The 19,583-nt window shown below is 40.0% G+C and overlaps 1 protein-coding gene across 1 annotated transcript in view; it reads right to left on the bottom strand.

The window, feature by feature from the left end:
* Positions 1-19,583, bottom strand: part of CHN2 (chimerin 2) — a 2,549,636-nt gene that overhangs the window by 94,108 nt on the left and 2,435,945 nt on the right. The window contains exon 9 of the mRNA XM_044066825.1: positions 13,935-14,108. Coding sequence (XP_043922760.1) covers positions 13,935-14,108 — 174 coding nt within the window. The remainder of the gene's footprint in view (positions 1-13,934; positions 14,109-19,583) is intronic.

Raw genomic sequence — 19,583 nt, 5'->3', positions numbered from 1 at the left:
CTTATCTGCAGTTATTGCAAACAAATAGTACAGACATGAAGTTAAGCTTTTCTCATCAGTAAAAAATATAATCTAAACATTTTCATAAGTTTGGTAGCATACTCTAAAGTGTACAAGATTTGCTTGTATGGCCTCACAAGGATCAAATGGTGGAAATTGAAAAAGGGTAATTGTGAGGTGGAGTTCAGGGAAGAGTTAAGACAGGCACTGGGTGGCAGTGAAGAGTTACCAAATATCTGGGTAACTACAGCAGAGCTAGTAAAGGAGACGGCTAGAAAGGTGCTCTGTATGACATCTGGACAGATGAAGGACATCAAGGAGACATGGTGGTGGAATGAGGAAGTACAGGACAGTATACAGAGAAAGAGGTTGGCAAAAAAGAAATGGGATTGTCAGAGAGATGAAGAAAGTAGACAGGAGCATAAGGAGATGAGGTGCATGGCAAAGAGAGGTGGAGAAGGCTAAGGATAAGGCATATGAAGAGTTGTATGAAAGGTTGGACACTAAGGAAGGAGAAAAGGACCTGTACTGATTGGCTAGACTGAGGGGTCGAGCTAGAAAAGATGTGCAGCAGGTAAAGGTGATAAAGGATAATGAGGGAAACATACTCACAAGCGAGGAGAGTATGTTGAACAGATGGAAAGAGTACTTTGAGGGGCTGCTGAATGAAGAGAATGAGAGGGAGAGAAGGTTGGATGATGTGCGGATAGTGAATCATGAAGTGCAGTGGATTAGCAAGGAGGAAGTAAGGATAGCTATGAAGAGGATGAAGAATGGAAAGGCTGTTGGTCCAGATGACATACCTGTGGAAGCATGCAGGTGTTTAGGTGAAATTGCAGTGCAGTTTTTAACCAGCTTGTTTAATGAAATTTTGGAAAGTGAGAGGATGCCTGAGGAATGGAGAAAAAGTGTTTTGGTACCGATTTTTAAGAATAAGGGTGATGTGCAGAGCTGTAGTAACTACAGAGGGATTAAATTGATCAGTCACAGCATGAAGTTATGGGAAAGAGTAGTGGAAACTAGGTTAAGAAGGAACATGATGATTAGTAATCAGCAGTTTTGTTTCATGCCAGAAAAGAGCGCTACAGATGCGATGTTTGCTCTGAGTGTTAATGGAGAAGTACAGAGAAGGTCAGAAGGAGTTGCATTGTGTTTTTGTAGACTTAGAGAAAGCATATGACAGGGTGCCTAGAGAGGAGTTGTGGTATTGTATGAGGAAGTCAGGAGTGTCAGAGAAGTATGTAAGAGTGGTACAGGATATGTACGAGGGTAGTGTGACAGCGGTGAGGTCTGCAGTGGGAGTGATGGATGCGTTTAAGGTGAAGGTGGGGTTACATCAAGGATCAGCTCTGAACCCTTTCTTATTTGCAATGGTGATGGACAGGTTGATAGATGAGATCAGACAGGAGTCCCCATGGACTATGATGTTTGCAGATGACATTGTGATCTGTAGTGAGAGTAGGGAACAGGTGGAGGAGACCCTGGAGAGGTGGAGATATGTTCTAGAGAGAAGAGGAATGAAGGTCAGCAGGACTACGACAGAATATATGTGTGTGAATGAGAGGGAGGATAGAGGAATGGTGAGGATGCAAGGAGTAGAGGTGGCAAAGGTGGATGAGTTTAAATACTTGGGATCAACAGTTCAGAGTAATGGTGAATGTGGAAGAGAGGTGAAGAAAAGAGTACAGGCAGGATGGAGTGGGTGGAAAAGAGTGTCAGGAGCGATTTGTGACAGACAAGTACCAGTAAGAGTGAAAGGGAAGGTCTACAAGAGGGTAGTGAGACCAGCTATGTTATATAGGTTGGTGACAGTGGCACTGACAAAAAGGCAGCAGTTTGAGCTGGATGTGGCAGAGTTAAAGATGTTAAGATTTGCACTGGGTGTGACGAGGGTGGACAGGATTAGGAATAAGTATATTAGAGGGTCAGTCCAGTTTGGAAGGTTTGGAGACAAAGCCAGAGAGGCGAGATTGCATTGGTTTGGACATGTGCTGAGGAGGGATGCTGGGTATATTGGGAAAAAGATGCTAAGGATGAAGCTACCAGGTAACAGGAAAAGAGGAAGGCCTAAGATAAGGTTTATGGATGTGGTGAGAGAGGACATGCAGGTGGTTGGTGTGACAGAGCAAGATGCAGAGGACAGGAAGAAATGGAAACAGATGATCCGCTGTGGCGACCCCTAATGGAAACAGCTGAAAGAAGATGATGATGATGATTTGTACTTCACAAACAAATGATGAAAGTGACTTTGGCAATAGCAAGAGCAATAATTACAATAAAATGGAAAAAAGACTCTGCTTAAATTTATTGATTTCCACTGTTGTTTGCCATAATGAAATGAGTTCCATCAAACTAAGAGCAATAAACAATAATCTAAACATTAAATACTGGTTAAATCAAGAAACAAATTGTTAAAAATATAACTGATTTTTAAATGAGACTAACTGTAGTTAATACTGTGTAGTGTGATAAATATAATTTTTCCTTATTCATTTATGTATATCTGTAAACAGTTTAAATGTGTGGAAGAATAGACTTTTTTCAGGAAAAAATAAAATAGTGATGATAATGTTGTTCTGTGGTACTGTGTACTTTCATGCTATGGGTTGTACATATCTTTAAAGTATTCAAAATTGTAAAGCTGTCTATGAAAAAAATCAAAAACGGTTGAATAGTCAATGCATATGATTCAAGACATTACCTTGGAGCATGCAACAATTACGCAAGCTTCTTTTTTTAGTTCACATTATAAAAAACATTTTGAAAAGTTTGATACCTGCATTGTTAGGCCATGTAGGGGACTGTAGCTCCACATCCTTAGCTAATAATAGGTCGTAACTCTGAGATCATACAATACTAGGGAAAGAGCATATTCCCCAGCCCTGTGGAATGTGCAGTCTCGCACACCTGCTGGCCATCTGTTTTGTTGACATAAGTATGCCAACAGAACAGATATTAACTTTAAGGACATTTGACTAAATTAACAGCTTCCATATATACTGATATCAGCATCAGTCCCCTTTTCCCATTATGTACATGGGGTCGGGGAGTCACATCAACAGTGACCATCACTATATATATTTTTTTATTGTTTGTGTGTGTGTGTGTGTGTGTTTGTGTGAAAGCAGGGTATACTTAATGACCATTGTTATATGCTTTGTGACTGGCAGCAGTACATGTATGTATGTATGACAGCAATACAGCACATTGAAATGCTCTTTTGTGCCATTAAGTCAAATTCATTTTCAGGCCAAATGTTGGCATAAGGTTCTCAAATTAAACACAAGTATAAACTGTATACTTAGTTGCCATACATTATTTTATGGTTAAAGGAAGAGAAAAATTAAAGATCTCATTAACATGGCCACTATCTTAGCAGTTTGTCATACCATTAAACTGCTCCAATTCAATGCTCATCTTTGTTTAGTGCAAGTGTTTTTGGTAATTGAGTGCTATGTAGCTTCCTCTTTTTTTCCTGATTGTCATCTAAGAATTTTTTGATCTGAGGTCAAATATTTTCAGCAGACAGTGTGTGTTTGCATCCTCCACCCAAATGCTATCTACTATTCACTGGATTTTCCTGAGTAACTACTACAGTAAGCACAATCACAACAGGAGGATATAGCCTTCATGACATTTCTTCCTCTTCTTGTGGATATTTTCCTAAACATGTTCTTCCCTAGCCAGATCAGTACTGTTGTGTGTACTGAACAATCACAAAACGATTCTTTAACTAATTGGATTTTTGCTTATCAGCCATTTGCAGCTCAGTACCTGTTGTGCACTGTCCTGTGAAATATCCATGTGCCAAGTGGTTCAAGAGATCTCCATCTGACACCTAAATACAAACAATTTTAAACGAGTGTGCACACACACACACACACACACACACACACACACACACACACACACACACACACACACACACCAGTCAGTGCAGCACTGCATTTCCAAACAATAATCTCAAGAGTGCACACATGGCTATAGTATCTCTGATCCAGTAGCCACACCTGCTGTCCTTTACTGGTAGCCAGAGTAGGAGAATACTACACAATGATAATTACCATCACCTGCTGTTTATGATCCTAGCCCTAGTTGCCTAAAATATTCACAGCCACAGTTTACTCTCAAGCACACAACTCTGAATACATAATATGTCAGTAACTCTGTTTTTACGAACTCATTTCACAGTAACAGCGAAATGATCAAAAGAGTTTTCCCATAATATTAAAGTGCATGTGAGTCTCAGATGTGGTCACAGTCACAATGAGATATGATCATGAGTTTTTTTTTTAAATATGCTAAACAAAAACAACCATTTCTTCTTTATGACTAGGGTATTTCTGATTCACATAAGAAGGGGATGGGGCAGGTATTAAAGATCAGAAACAGTAGTGAGGTGTCATGAATGGCAGTCTGTCTGTCTGGTAGGAATAGACAAGTATATCATTATGTCTGCTCTTACAGTGTGCAGTAAAAAGTGCACTGAAGATCACATCTGTGAGAGGAGTTTAACTATTTACGTTTCCTTTGATAATTAGATAAAATGGAAGCTAGAAGACTAATGAGCAGACAAAAAAAATGTAAAAATAAATATTAGCTCATTTTGTGCTGAGCAGCAGAAACTGACTGAGAAAAATGAATTGTGGGAGGGAATTACAAATTGCCCTATGGCAAACACTCTTTCTGAAATTTACCAGTGCAGTAAGGTCTTGTGTCAGTTTTCCATGGTCTTTGTGGGGCACTCTTATGATTAACATATGACTACAGATCAGACATTTAGAAGCCTTGCATACATCTCATCTCTTAGTGCAAGAAATCTAGATGAAGCCTGATATAATGGGGGACAAAGGACCACAAAGAGAGGCACATTTTAAATATTGCTCTTATAAACTTAGAAAGTTGTTAGAATAATAGGATTTGTGTCAGCATGCATTTTCTGAAGGATATGAAGTCTGAAACTCAAATGCATGTCCTTATTTAGTGACTTTAATCTTTCATAGGTTCATAGGTGTGTACTAGGCTAATGACCCTGGAGCCTTTACAAGCCTAGCCCATAGAAGTGCCCTGGCATTGTGCCGCCCGACCATAGTTCCCATTGCCTCTATCAAGTAAAGTCACTGGAGTGATCCCAGGGTGAACTTTCTATTTCCCATCCACTCATCATGATTCCTCTTGAAGAGGGCCAGTGAGGTGCTCTGCTTGACATGTATGGGAAGTCTATTCCAGAGCATGGGCAGTCTCTAGGTTATGAACCTGCCCCTCCAGCATGTTCTGTTGATTATGGTAATGAGGTTGAGGTCTTTGGAGTGTGTGGTGTGGAGGGGATTCGGATTTCTTTAGAGGTAGCATTTCTAACAGAGCTGGGTCAGACATGGCTTTGTAAGTCAAGCAGAGATCGCCTCTTAGTAGACGATATGAGGTAGAGAATAGATGGAGTTTTTATTAGTCTGTCTGTGTACAACATGTGTTTAAGGCCTAGGATCCTCTTCGTGAGATACTTCTGTGGCCTTCCAAGCTGTTGCATGTGTCTAGTGAGGTACATGCCAAATGGGGCATTATACTCGATGATTGGTCTGATGAGGGAAGAGTAGAGAGAGAGAGAGAGATGATGACTTCTTTCTTCCTGGATGCAAAACCCTTGGTAATGAGATGTGCCACATAGATAATCCCAGTGATTTGTGAAAAAAAAACACAATTTGTATGAGGAACAGACCTAAAATATGAGGCAAAAATCTGGACATTCTGCGAAAATCTGTACAGTTGACAGGTATGCAAGGTCTGCGTATGTGGCATGAGGTCAAAAAGTCACAAAACAAGACTTGCCAGCAACCATCAGTAGTGAATTGTGAATGCACTAGTAACAATCCAACCTTGAAAAAGGTAATCAACATTGTAGGTCATATCCTTGATGGAATGGTACACAGCATACAAGTTTATCACTGCATTTCCAGTACATAAAAGTAAAGGAAAAAGCAACAGAACAATAACCAGCCGTGGAAACAATCACATTAGTGCAACTAGAGTATCTGAAATAATTCTCAGAATGATCTCTAGTTTCTCATGGCTTATACAGTAGCCCCAAGTATTTTAAATATCTATAATATTAAGCAGCACTACCCTGAAATGGCATTCTGGTTACTAAGCAAAGGAAAGGTGAATTACTAGAAGGTACAGGTAAATGCATTCATCACAAAGAAAAACTGATTTAGAATTTAAAAAAAGACTTTTCTGAACATTAATTATCTGTATTGAAGGTGTGGAACTCTAAAATTATTCCAAGTTGTTTACATTTTAAGAATAATTGTTACCATAAAAGAAGGCTTAGAAAGTAAAATCCAGCTTGCTCAATGAAGGCTGGGCTGACATTTCTTTTTCACTTCACTTTCTAAGCCAGAACACAAATGAAAGCTGAACTATTATATGAAAGGACACATCACATTATTTTATGAGATACGTACAGCACCGCATGGAGCACTTAGTAAGACATGCCTGAGACCTGACTCAGATAAAATTACAGCATATTCCACAACACTAGTCCCGAGGGAGTCAATAGATCTTTGTTTACAAAAAGGCACCCGACGACAAATCATCTCATTTTCATGCATTGCGTTATTGGTGAATGTTGCTGTAGCAGTCACCAAAAGAACTTACTCCCGTAAAATGTAAAAAACAATCAATTGTTCTATACTGAGGACTCAAACTAATGCAGCGGGGCTCACACCCTAACTTTCAAAAGAAATTATTTATTGCTGGAAATAACATTGTGTGTCAGTTAAACAATCTACCTTTAATTATTCAGGCCTGCATCTTCAGAACTTACTACCATAGCTGCTTGGGGAATGTTCCTCTCTGGTGTGCCTGAAGTAGCCCTGTGTATTCATCTGTCTAAACGTTCCTGATTACTTAGCAAGGAATTGTTCTTTTTGGCATACATTGCATAATGTTTCTCTAATGATTTTATGTCTGATTATATTTTATTTATAGTTATAATTATTTTCTAAGCAAATAAATAAAGTTGTAGTGCAGAGAAGTATCCCCTTACAACCCCCTTTTGAGGATACTTCCATTATAAGTCATGTTGTGGTCTCTAGGTGTGCTTCTCCATGCCAGTGTACATTGGCAAATAGATATAAATCCCTGAAGGAGAGGAATGAACATAGGCAGTAATAGATACTAAAGCAATGGAAGGCATGTTAACGTGTGCATTAAATGTCAGTTCTGTATTAATGCATTCTCTTTTATAAATGAACTGTCGTTCGTGTTATGTTGCTTAATGCATTTTCTAAATTAGTAAGTGGGGAGCTGGAAGATGCTGTTGTAAAGCTTTGTACACATGCATCTTGTATGCATAAAGCTGATGTTAGTTTATGAAGTTCATCAGTATTAAAATCCTAATCTGACAATGTGATTGCTTTATGTATACTTATTGAAACATGGTATTATGTGGCCACTACTTTATTGCAACTTTGTATTACACTGTTATTATTGATGCCCTTGTACATCCTCACCTGCACATCATACATTTAGATAAACATAAAGCAAACAGGAATGATAGTAATAAGCTGTCCTCAGGAGTACTGTGAATGAATGGGATGACCTAACAGTCCAATGAGCCACAACTTGCAGGACCTGAGTCCTTAGGTTTCAGATAAAGTACAGAGAAAACTACATATGATGGAGGAAGGCAAAATGGTACTTACAGCCTACCTTGACTTGGCTAAGGGATTTGATACAATAACCCACTCAAGTATTGTAGACAAACATATAGAATTAGGTATAAAACCCTCTTTTACCAGATGGATTGCTGAGTGGCTCTCAGATAGGACCCGAGATGTTAGGATAGGGAAGTCCACTTCCACGAAGAGGCTGGTGATAGCAGAGTCCCTTTTTTGAATCTACTTATTTGAATTCAAGGCCAATATCACATGCCTCTGTCTAACCATATTTGCAGATAATTGCATAGTAGGTGCAGTCATAGAATCCCCCAAGATATTAATATCCTCCAAGAAGGGGTGACATAGACAAATAACTGATGTCAGAGTTATGGTCTAAAATTCAATGCCAAGAAATGCATAGCAGTATCCTTAGGGAAGTTGACTATCCCTAAAAACTACATAGTTTATAGCACACTCACCAGAGTAGGCACTAGTCAGGAATTTGAGGATGTATGTAGACATTTACCTGGTATCTGGTGCTCACACGTCTATGGTAGTAAGGAAATCAATCTATGTTTTACAACTTGTTAGCAAGGGTATGACATCTAAGTCCATTTCAGAGCTTTACCAGAAAGGCTCATCCAGACTCTGCTACACTTTTCTGTGAAGGAAAGGTTAGTTTGCTTTTATTTTTTGTATTACTGTATTGCCTTTCTATATTTTGAATACTGTAGTTTGTTTTCTTTACCTTGTGTTTTGCTTGCATTCTGTTTTAACAGCATATTAAAACTTCAAAAGAGAAAACAGCTCTCTCTGTTCTGAGTCAGGCAGAATTTTTTCCCGCCCTTCCACCCATTTAAGTTGTCTTGTTAAATACCACTGTCTTTCTAGTTGCCCGCCTCTTATGTTAATCTGACCATATATCTCATTTCTCTCTACTTTCACTGGCTTATGTGAGTAATCACAAAATCATCATTTTTGAAATCCCACCCCTTCAATTATTTAAATTTATTGGCCATCCTACAGTATTTCATAGTACCAAAATACAAAAGTGACCACCCCTTTCAATCCATCTTGCTGTTTTAAAAATAGTAACTCTCCACTAAACCTTAACTTTTTAAACAGGTAAAACTCAAGTTACCTACTTTCACATCTAACTTCTCTAGTGCACACTGCAGAGTGCATTCTTTTCAATCTTACCTTTAAGCATCCCTGTGACTAGCACTTTCTCTAATACCTGCTGGAAAGCAGTAGGAAGCCTTAAACTTATACAAACACTGAACTCTCCTTGTTAACAATGAGAAATTAATAGTAAGCATTAAACAGCCTATAATTGCAAAGTACCTTGCTAAGGAAACAGCTTGTATACTTTACAAAGAAAAAAAAAAAGCAAAGCCCCAAACCAGGCATGTCCAAGGGTCAGCTTCCGGTGATTTCTCCTGTCCACCTGGTGAATCTGGGCATACTGGGGCAATGCAGCAATTGCCTCATGTACACAGACAACCCTCTCCTCCTACCACCCAACACTACAACCTGTGAGAGATGCACTTACATAGCCAAAATGGAAGCAAAGCTCTCTCCACCCAAGATTGTGCTAAACAGTCAAGAGGAGACGGTTAACACCCACACTACACCTCAAGCAACACATAGCCCTTCTACATATGCAGAGGCCCTTAACTGTAACCTGCCCAAGCAACAAAGACCTCTGAAGCTGAAATGCAAACAAACACCAATCACAACCAATGTGTCACATAGTTCACAACACCAGTGTGCCACCCAGCAACAGCCCCTAAGGCAAGACAATGTACCTAACACTTTAGTCATAGGTGACTCTATAGTCCGGCACACTGATGCCCCTCTCACCAGGTTGAATAAGGAGAAAATTACAGTCAGCTGCCTGTTGGGTGCAAGGGTCCGCCACATAATGCATGCACTCAAGTCACTCCACAACAAGTACAAATATGACTCTGTCATTGTCCATGTTGGAGTGAATGACTTGAGATGTACCTCCCTGGACTACATGAAAAGAGACATGGAAGAGCTATCGGATCATGTGGCCCAGGCAGGTATGACCCTAGCCCTGAGTAGCATCCTGCCTTCGCCCAGAACGATACCACAATATAAGGATAAAATGACTGACTTCAACAATTGGCTAAGCTTATGGTGTCATTCAAAGGGGATCCAGTATCTGTCTGCCTGGGATGACATGATTGACAGACCACGATGCTTTGCCAGAGATGGTCTGCACCTGTCGCCCCTGGGATTCAGGTTACTGGCTAAGGCTCTTGCCACCCCTATAGTGCCTTTTTTAGGCAAACTTCAAAGGAAAAAAACACCACCGTTACTGGTACAAGCATGCAAAATCTGAATGTAATGCTACTCAATGCTAGAAGTCTAAACCTCAAAATGCACTCTCTCGAGGCACTTCTAAAAATGGAGAACATCGATATCTGTGCAGTAACTGAGACCTGGTTCAAGGCTCCAGAGAGCACCCCTGCAATACCAGGCTACAACTCTTACCACACTTTTCAGCCAACAAACCAGGACCGAAACACTAAAGGTGGAGGAGTGTCAATATTCACCAAGGATAATCACACCACCAGGCTAGTTGGCCAACACAATGTGTCTGAAATTCTCCAAGTGCAACTAACACTAGGTAAGACTGCAATCCAAATTGTAGCTTGCTACAGATCCCCCACCATACCCCAAGATTCTCACTACACTTTTCTAAATATACTGGAAAATATTAAGATAGAACCAAACACCCTAATACTGGGTGATTTTAACTACCCTGCCATTAACTGGGAAAACTACTCATGTCCCAACACCTTTGCGCAACGGTTCTTGGAATTCATAAATTCCAACGCCCTGGATCAACTAATCCATAGTCCCACCAGGGGCTCCAATATCCTAGACCTGGTCATTACCAACATGGGAAATCAATGCTCCATACCTATGGTCACCCCCTCATTAGTCAGGTCTGACCATAAGCTAATCACCCTTAACATCAACATCCCACCCCCCCCCCAGTAAAGAAACCACCCTAAAAACTTCTCCAAAGCCAACTTCATGCTACTCAAGTCAGAAGTGACAAACTTCATGACACCCATGCAGACAGGAACTGAAAGTTCAACTGCTGAATCCTACACTAAGGCACTGTACGAGCATATCCACTCATGCATGAATCGTGCCATCCCAAATAGAACCAAAATGCTCTCATCCAAAAAAAGGAAGCCAATCTGGTGGTCCCCTGCCATAAACAAATTTTACAACAAAAGGAAGAAACTTTTTCAGAAAAGAGGAAAATCCCAGGATGCAAAAAACTCCCTTACTAGCCTCAGTAAGAAACCGAGATGCCTCATAAAATCCTCCAAAGCTAGTTACGAAAATAAAATTGCCAAATATTCCAAAGACAACCACAAAGCATTCTATAACTATGTCAAGAATCTAAATGGCAATGCTCAGATCTGCTCTGAGCTAAAACAGAATGGCATTAAATATACTGATCCGAAGGATATTGCCAATATCCTGGCAGATCGATTCAGTGCCAACTTCATCCCCCTCTCACCCCCTAAATGGCCCATCTCAATAGCGGAAGATTGCCAAATTCCAGTAATAATGGCCACACAGGTACAAAACACACTCTCTAAAGCCAAGAATACAGCATCCATGGGACCAGATGACATCCTAGGCTGTGTACTACATGAACTACAATATGAACTGGCACCTCACCTAAGTGTCATGTTTAATCATAGCCTCACCTCAGGTTTCGTGCCCACTGAGTGGCGCAGAGCTACAGTTATCCCAATCCACAAGGGGGGATCCACCTTGGATCCCAGAAACTACCATCCCATCAGTCTGACAAGCCTTATCTGCTAGGCCATGGAGTGTATTATCATGGAACTTATAAACAAAGACATTGGCAACCTTCAAACACTGGACCCCACCCAGTTTGGGTTTGTGAAGGGCCGATCTTGTCTCCTGAACCTGATTGACTTCTTTGAATCAGTCTCCAGAGCCATGGATAAGGGTAAGATGGTCCACACAGCCTATCTAGACCTTGCCAAGGCCTTTGACACCATCCCCCACTCTGGAATCATAGATAAACTTACTAAGTTGGGCATTAAATCCCTATGTCACCCAATGGGTTGCTAAATGGCTTACTGATAGAACCCACACTGTAAAAGTAGCCGACTCCAAATCCAGCTCCAGACAAGTGACAAGTGGAGTACCTCAGGGTTCAGTCCTGGGGCCGCTCTTGTTTGGCATCTACTTCTCTGAAGTACAGGTCAACACTAAGGGACTCTGGCTAACAAAGTTTGCAGATGACTGCAAACTGGGAGCCATTATTGAATCCCCAAATTATGTGGATACTCTACAAAAGGGCCTTACAGAAACAGATGCTTGGTGCCAGAGCCATGGGCTCAAGCTCAATGCCAAGAAATGTATTGTTATCCCCTTTGGGAAAAAAAACATGTCTCCATGAATTACCATATAGGTGGCAGTACACTAAACACAGAAAGTGTGATAAGAGACTTAGGGACACAGGTGGACAGTGGTCTCACCTTTGATAACCACATCGCCACAACAGTCAGGAAATCCTTCTATGTGGCACACCTCATCACGAAGGGCTTTTCATCCAGAAAAAAGGAGGTCATTGTCCCACTGTACTCATCCCTCATTAGACCCATTATAGAATACAACCCCATTTGGTATGTACCTCTCAAGACATCTGCAACAACTGGAAAGGCCTCAGAAATACCTCACTAAAAGAATCACAGGCCTAAAGCAGATACCCTATGCTGACCGCCTTAAAAAACTCCAGCTATACTCTGTTGCATATCGTCTACTCAGAGGCGATCTCTGCTTAACATACAAGGCCATGTCAACCCAGAGCTGTTGGACATGCTACACTTAAAGAAATCCCAATCCCTCAGAGCTACACGCTCCAGGGATCTAAACCTTGTCATCACAATAAACAAAACATGCTGGAGGGATAGGTTCCTGACCCAGAGACTCCCCAGACTCTGGAATAGATTGCCCATACATGTCAAGCAGAGTGCCTCTTTGGATCTCTTCAAGAGGAACCTTGACGATTGGATGGGAGAAAGGAAATTCACCCCAGGGATCACGTCAGTTGCCCTGCTAGACAGGGGTCCAGGAAAGTAAATAATGTGGGAAGAAATAGCCAGGGAATTGTTATGGCTAGGCTTGTATAGGCCCTAGGGCTGATAGCCTAGTACCAACCTATGAACCTATGAACCTATAAGGAAGTTATTGTTCTACTGTATTCGGCCTTCATCAGACCAGTCATTGAGTATAAAGCCCCCTTCACTATGTACCTGATCAGGCAAATGCAAGAACTGAAATGTTCACAGTGGTTCCTTACAAAAAGGATACAACAAGTCCTACACAGCCTCAAAGACTTAACCCAGAACTCAGTCTCCTACAGACTGCTGAGGGGTGATTTAAGCCTGGCATACAAGCATACCTCTGAAATATCCAGATTTTTGGCTCATAATTTTGGTCTGTTTCTCATAACATTTGTAGTATTCTGGCAAATCACTTGGATGATTAGAGGACTGAAGTCACTAAATAATGGCATACATTTGAGTTTCAGACTTCAAATCCTTCATAAAATGTATGTTAAAACAAACCCTGTTAATCCAGTAATTTTCTAAGTTTATAAGAGCAAAAGTTAAAATATGCCCTATTTTGAAACAGAAACATCTGTTATGACACAAATGTAAGAAAATACGTCTTTCACTCATCATTCACTCAATGGAATAAGTACTTCATTGTATCTGTACATAAAAATACCATTCTTATAGCAAACTGCAGAACCCAGCTACATATCTATACCTATATCTATTTACATCCATATAGTTATATACTATATCTATGTAGATGTGTGTGTGTGTGTGTGTGTGTGTGTGTGTGTGTGTGTGTGTGTGTGTGTGTGTGTGTGTGTGTGTGTCTATATCTATCTATCTATCTATCTATCTATCTATCTATCTATCTATCTATCTATATCTATCTATCTGTGTGTATGTCTGTCTGTGTAATTCAGATTAAATCAGAGTTTAAATGTGTCTTATGACTACTGCAGACACTATCATGGATCCCTACTACAAAACGATTACAAATCTTTTGCATCTGTGGTACTCATCAGAGGTTAGCTGGGCACTTACTACACTTGTTTTACAAACATTTTACTCCTAATTGCACACTGGAGAAAAAATTGCTGACTGTAATTGCTAAGAACTGCCTTGTTACCTCGTGATTCAATTTCCCGAATACACATGTCCACAACCATGGGTCTCTGCGTATTGTGTGCTTTCACCAGAGTAGTGAGGTCACAGCTGAAAACCTTCTTGATCCGCTTCAGGTCTGGTTGGCAGTCATTCGGCACAAACTTGGAACACTGTTTATGTACATTTAGACCACAGTCTGTAAATAAAAACACAAATGTGAGAATGTAGACACTATTAATGCAGGAACCATTGCCTGAGGTATGGAAAAGGGGAAGTGAATAAAAGTTAATGCAAAACAATAAAAAAATCAGAAGCAATCATCATAAAAATCTTTAAATTCCTGTTCACTATTGTTTGTGCAACAGGCCACACTTTAATAATATGATTAGCAATGTAGTGGCAATACAGAAGATGTGAAAATGTGGAGACAGAGACTATAGAGTTCAATGGCAGGTTCCCATTATTTTTTTTCTGTAACAAATATCTTTCTAATTTTATTGTCACCAGCCTGGAAACACAAGAGAAGCTTCACAAACATAACAACAACAGAATAGAGGCATTCTTGATAATGTTTGTTGCTTCCTGAGATGCTACAATATGTATTTACTTATTAATTAACTAGGTATGAGCCCATTTTCAATGGAGGCCTGGGGAGAAAAGCTCCAAAGTATTACAAAACATTTTAAGAAGAAGAATTTTACTGTCTGTAAAAAATAATACAAACAACAACTACAGTTTAAACAATTATACCAAATTTAACATAATATGAAAACATTGGTTAAAAATAGATACAAGTTATATGACAATGATTTAATAGTAAGTTAAATTTTAGCCAGTTTATAGAGAAATTAAAGGTAAGTTAGTATAATACAAACAAGAATTGTAATATGGAGTGAGAGAAAAGCAGGCTTACAGTATATTTAGAGAGAAAAGCAGAGGAGTGAAAGTGATAGACATAAGGAAGGGGAGAAGGGTGACGTAAGATAAGTATTTGTACACATTCTGGGGTTGAGGAAGAACACAGACAGTTTTTGGCTAGGAAGTTTTTCGGAGTAGTTTTGAAGGATAGAAGGGGGGTACTGACCTGATGAATGGAGATAAGGAGTTCCAGGCTGTAGCAACATGGTACAAGTACAGACAAAGTCCAGCAGATTTGATAGGTTTGTGGACAGACAGAAATGTTTGGTCGCTGGATCATAATGGCTGACTTCGAACATAGTTGTATAGAATGTTATTTAGTGTTAGACAGGCAGATGGATTCTGGATAATTGTATAGGTAGTAAAACGCTGTGTATATGTTAGTTGATGTGGTAGTTCCAACCAATTTAGGCTTTTTTAGTGTTATACAGTGGTGGATTCTGAAAGGGGTATTTGCTGCAAATTCAGAAACTTTGTTACAACATTTTTCAAGTTTTGACTTTTATGATGCCTGAAGGTTTGTAAGGATGGTTGCACCATAAAGAAGTGTGGGAAGGTGATAAGTAAAAGTTATATAGAAGGATTTAAATAAAATACTAGTTGCTTTAGTCACTCTTTTAGGATTATGTGCAATTTTGTGCACTGCTGGTTATATGAAGTAAATAAATATGCTGGAAGTAGACCTTGTCTTAACTCTACAAACCTGAGCCATCTTTCCTTCTTGAGGTAATGTATTCAACCTAAGTCATGTCAGAGGGGATTCCATAGGGGGTCTATATCACCACATTGAATGGTGATAAGTTTGAATGCCCTTTGTTCGAACGTAAAAGTCCAAAAGCCATAAACGGCAAACTCATGGAACAGTGATTTTTTTTCCCAGGGAAAAAAATCCTCTGCTCCATGAAAAAAAAAATCACAACTTTAAAACAAACTGAAGTGGGGGGCTTTGCCCCCCACACCCCCCCCTACTTAAATATACCAACACCGAGATTGCACTACAGTGGAAGAAATAGCAAAGCCCAGAAGACGGCCCACCAATTTTTTTCCCTCGGAAAAAAAAATGATGTTCCGTAACTTCGCTGTTTAGGGTTTTCGGACTTTCAGTTCGAACAAAGGGTGTTTGAACTTATCACCATTCGATGTGGTGATATAAACCCTTTCATAGGTGGCATGGTCCCATCTTAAAGCATTCAACATTTATAGGTACAATCTCTGGAGGAAAACCTTGCATTACTAGATATAGGACGATATTTTTTCAAAGTGACATCAGTCTGAGGAGCTTGCTTTCACCACTTATCTGTCAGCATAGTAAACACTCATTCTCTATCAAATAGTGTCCTTGTTTTCTCTTTCTTGAATACATAACCAAATTAACTAATGGATATGACTCAACCTTCCTTATATCTTGACTATCACTGCTTCCTTGTTGTTACTCTTGCAAGCTTTCATTTATTTTCATCTGATATTTAAGTACCTTTTCCTCCTATGTAACTATCTTGTCTCTCTGCTCCACTTTGAATCATCCGGCTTATCCAGCTCCTTCCTTAACTACTTTTCTCTCTTTCTCTCTCTCTCCCACTAATGCCATTTTCCTGCCCAATAACTATCCTATATGTTTCCATTAAAAAAGGGAATAAGCACTTTTTCCCTAGTAACTTGCATATTATGTACCAGTTTTGACACTGAGCCTATTTTGTCACCAAGACCTTCAGGGGAAGTTTCTTGCTAGTTGGGATTAGGGTTGCTGTATTCCAAAACATCCTGCTTCCACTATATTGTAGCAAATCACAAGCTGATTCATTGTAATGACCATTGTAATGACCAGCAAAATAGTTAGCGCTATACAGTAATGTGAATATCCTCTTCAGTTTTAAATATATAAGGCACTTCCTTGTATACTATACTATTAAATGCTAGACTATTATTCTGCATTAAAATATATGAACTTAACTTATGTTGAGCTATAGTGCATTTTTGCCTACTTAATCCTACATTTATTTTCATAATAGCTATCAAAGAGCTTGCAGTGAAAGGTAATTAAATTATTTTAGGAATGTAATGCCTTTGCATGTTGAACCAGCTTTTCTAGTGGGAAGGCCTCAGGGGAATATTATGTGGATCTGATATATTTCCCCACCTATTGAAATTATTTGCTGTTCATCACAATTCATGTTGCTTTTGTGCCCTTTTATGTATTACTGACTTTTTTTTCCAGTGTGCAAATTTTTGGGGTTGATCACATAGACAATCTTGAAAGACCATGTAATGATAATTTTTATACAACTGTGATTATATTAAAAAATACTCAAGGGATCCACAAATGCATTCATTCATTTGATATGCAGAACACATGAGCTTTCTCACCCTTCAGTTTCCTCTCCTGTTCGACATTCAGTCTCACCACCAGAGTGCTCTTCAAACTATCTGGAGATGTACAGAGCTAAGTATATTTTTCTGGCACTTCAGAGTTGTGTACTGTTAATTGTTGTTTGACTAATTTTATATCATTGCTGGCTGACTTCAGAGTTGTGCACTGTTATTTTTGCTTCACTGTATAGTTTTTCAGATCTCTGCTGAAGGTGTTTTTCCCCCCTCCCCCTATTTCTCTGTGTCTTAAGTTGGTATAACTGGTTTTACACCCTGTGTGTTATCTGACTATCTCAAGGATTACTTGCATAAAATTAGACCCTCTTAGTAACAGCCTGCATATCATTGCTGGAGCCTTCCTGTGTCCTGAAAGAGTGCTCTTCAAACTATCTGGAGATATACAGAGCTGAGTATATTTTTCTGGCACTTCAGAGTTGTGTACTGGTAATTGTTGTTTGACTAATTTTATATCATTGTTGGCTGACTTCAGAGTTGTGCACTGTTATTTTTGCTTCACTGTATAGATTTTCAGATCTCTGCTGAAGGGGTTGTTTTTCCCCTACCTGCCCTCCCTATTCTTGTCTTGTTTAAATTTGGAGGCTTTTGCAGTTGCCAGCCCCCACTGTAGATTTGATCTGGGACACTCCTCCCAGTCCCATCTCTTTACCTCATTCTACCTAATAGACTCCTTCTGCACTTGTTTTTAGTCATTTTTAATTTAATTGCATTTTTTAAACTGTTTGGTCTAACATTGCTACATACTCAAGTGTGCTAGCTTGCACTGCATTTGAATTGCTTTTTAGTGCTGTTTTAGCTACTTTTCTGTATTAAAAAAAAATCTAAGCCTGTTCCCTACCGTTCCTGTAACTAGTGTAGTCCAGATTCAGATTTGCTGTATCCAGGACTGTATGTAAGCTTCTGAGCCCCCCAAGCTTTCTCTGTTGGAGGGAAGCCTTCTAACTTATCAGTGGAAGTGGTAAGCACTAGGTAACCTATCTACCACATAAGGAGTGGTTCTGGCCCAGAAATTGTAGTTACTGGCCGGTTGGGCAGTTTTTCCATCTCTCTCAACTTTCTGATTTAAAAGCCCGCATTTGCACTTGTTTCCCCCTTTCCTGTAACTAGTTTAGTCCAGATACAGATTCTTAGTTTTAGCACTTGAATTTGCTTATTCGTGATCAGCACTTGTTCAGAAGTTGTTGTAAGCACTAAATAACAAACTAACTACTACAGCACTCAATCTTTCTCATTACCGAGAGGAAAACAGTTTTGGTGCTTACTTTCCTCACTTGCTTAGAGAAAAACAGCTCTTGTACTCACTTTCCTCACTTATCTAGAGGAAAATAGTTTTTTTTATTCAGGCATGTCCAAGGGTCAGCTCCCAGTGTTCTCTCCTGTCTATCTGATGAATCTGGGCATCTTGGGGCAATGTAGCAGTTGCCTCATGTACACAGACAGCCCTCTCCTCCTACCACCCATCACTACAACCTGTGAGAGAAGCACTTATCTAACCAAACTGGAGGTAAAGCTCTCTCCATCCAAGACTGAACTTGGCAGTCAAGAGGAGAAGGTAAGCACTTGCACCACACCACACTCACATAGTCTCACTAAATCTACACCACCAAAATCCACACATAGAAACACAAAAACATTTGTGGAGGCTCTCAATAATAATCTGCTCAAGCAACAGAGAACTCCAAAGCAGAAATGCAAGCAACCTCCACCCCCCCCCCAACACAACCCAAATGACACATAGCCCGCAGTCTCAGTGTGCCACTCAACCACAGCCAATAAGGCAAAACAACATACCCAACACACTAGTCATAGGTGACTTTATAGTCAAGCACACTGATGTCCCACTCACCAGGCTAAACAAGGAGAAGGTTACTGTCAGCTGCCTGTCGGGTGCCAAGATCCGCCACATAACCCATGCACTCAGGTCACTCCACAACAAGTACAAATATGACTCTGTCATTGTCCATGTTGGTGTGAATGACCTGAGATGTACCTCCCTGGACTACATGAAAAGAGACATGGAAGAGCTCTCTGATTTTGTAGCCCAGGCAAGTATGATCCCAGCCCTGAGTAGCATCCTGCCATCACCCAGAATGATGCTGCAGTACAAGGACAAAATGACTGACTTCAACAATTGGCTAAGCTTCTGGTGTAATTCAAAAGTGATCCAGTATCTGTCTGCCCAGGATTACATGGTCAACAGACCACAGTGCTTTGCCAGAGATGGCCTGCACCTGTCACCCCTGTGATTCCGGATACTGGCTAAGGTTCTTGTCGAACATATAGTGCCTTTTTTAGCCAAGGTTCAAATGACAAATTCACCACTGTAACAGGAACATGCAAGCAACAACTGAGGGTGATACTACTCAAT

The sequence above is a fragment of the Protopterus annectens genome, chromosome 3.part1, assembly GCF_019279795.1.
Source record: "Protopterus annectens isolate FY-2018-M chromosome 3.part1, PAN1.0, whole genome shotgun sequence".
NCBI classification, from domain to species: domain Eukaryota; kingdom Metazoa; phylum Chordata; order Ceratodontiformes; family Protopteridae; genus Protopterus; species Protopterus annectens.
The sequence above is the reverse complement of the archived record's forward strand: the minus strand, read 5'-3'. Positions and strand labels throughout refer to the sequence as shown.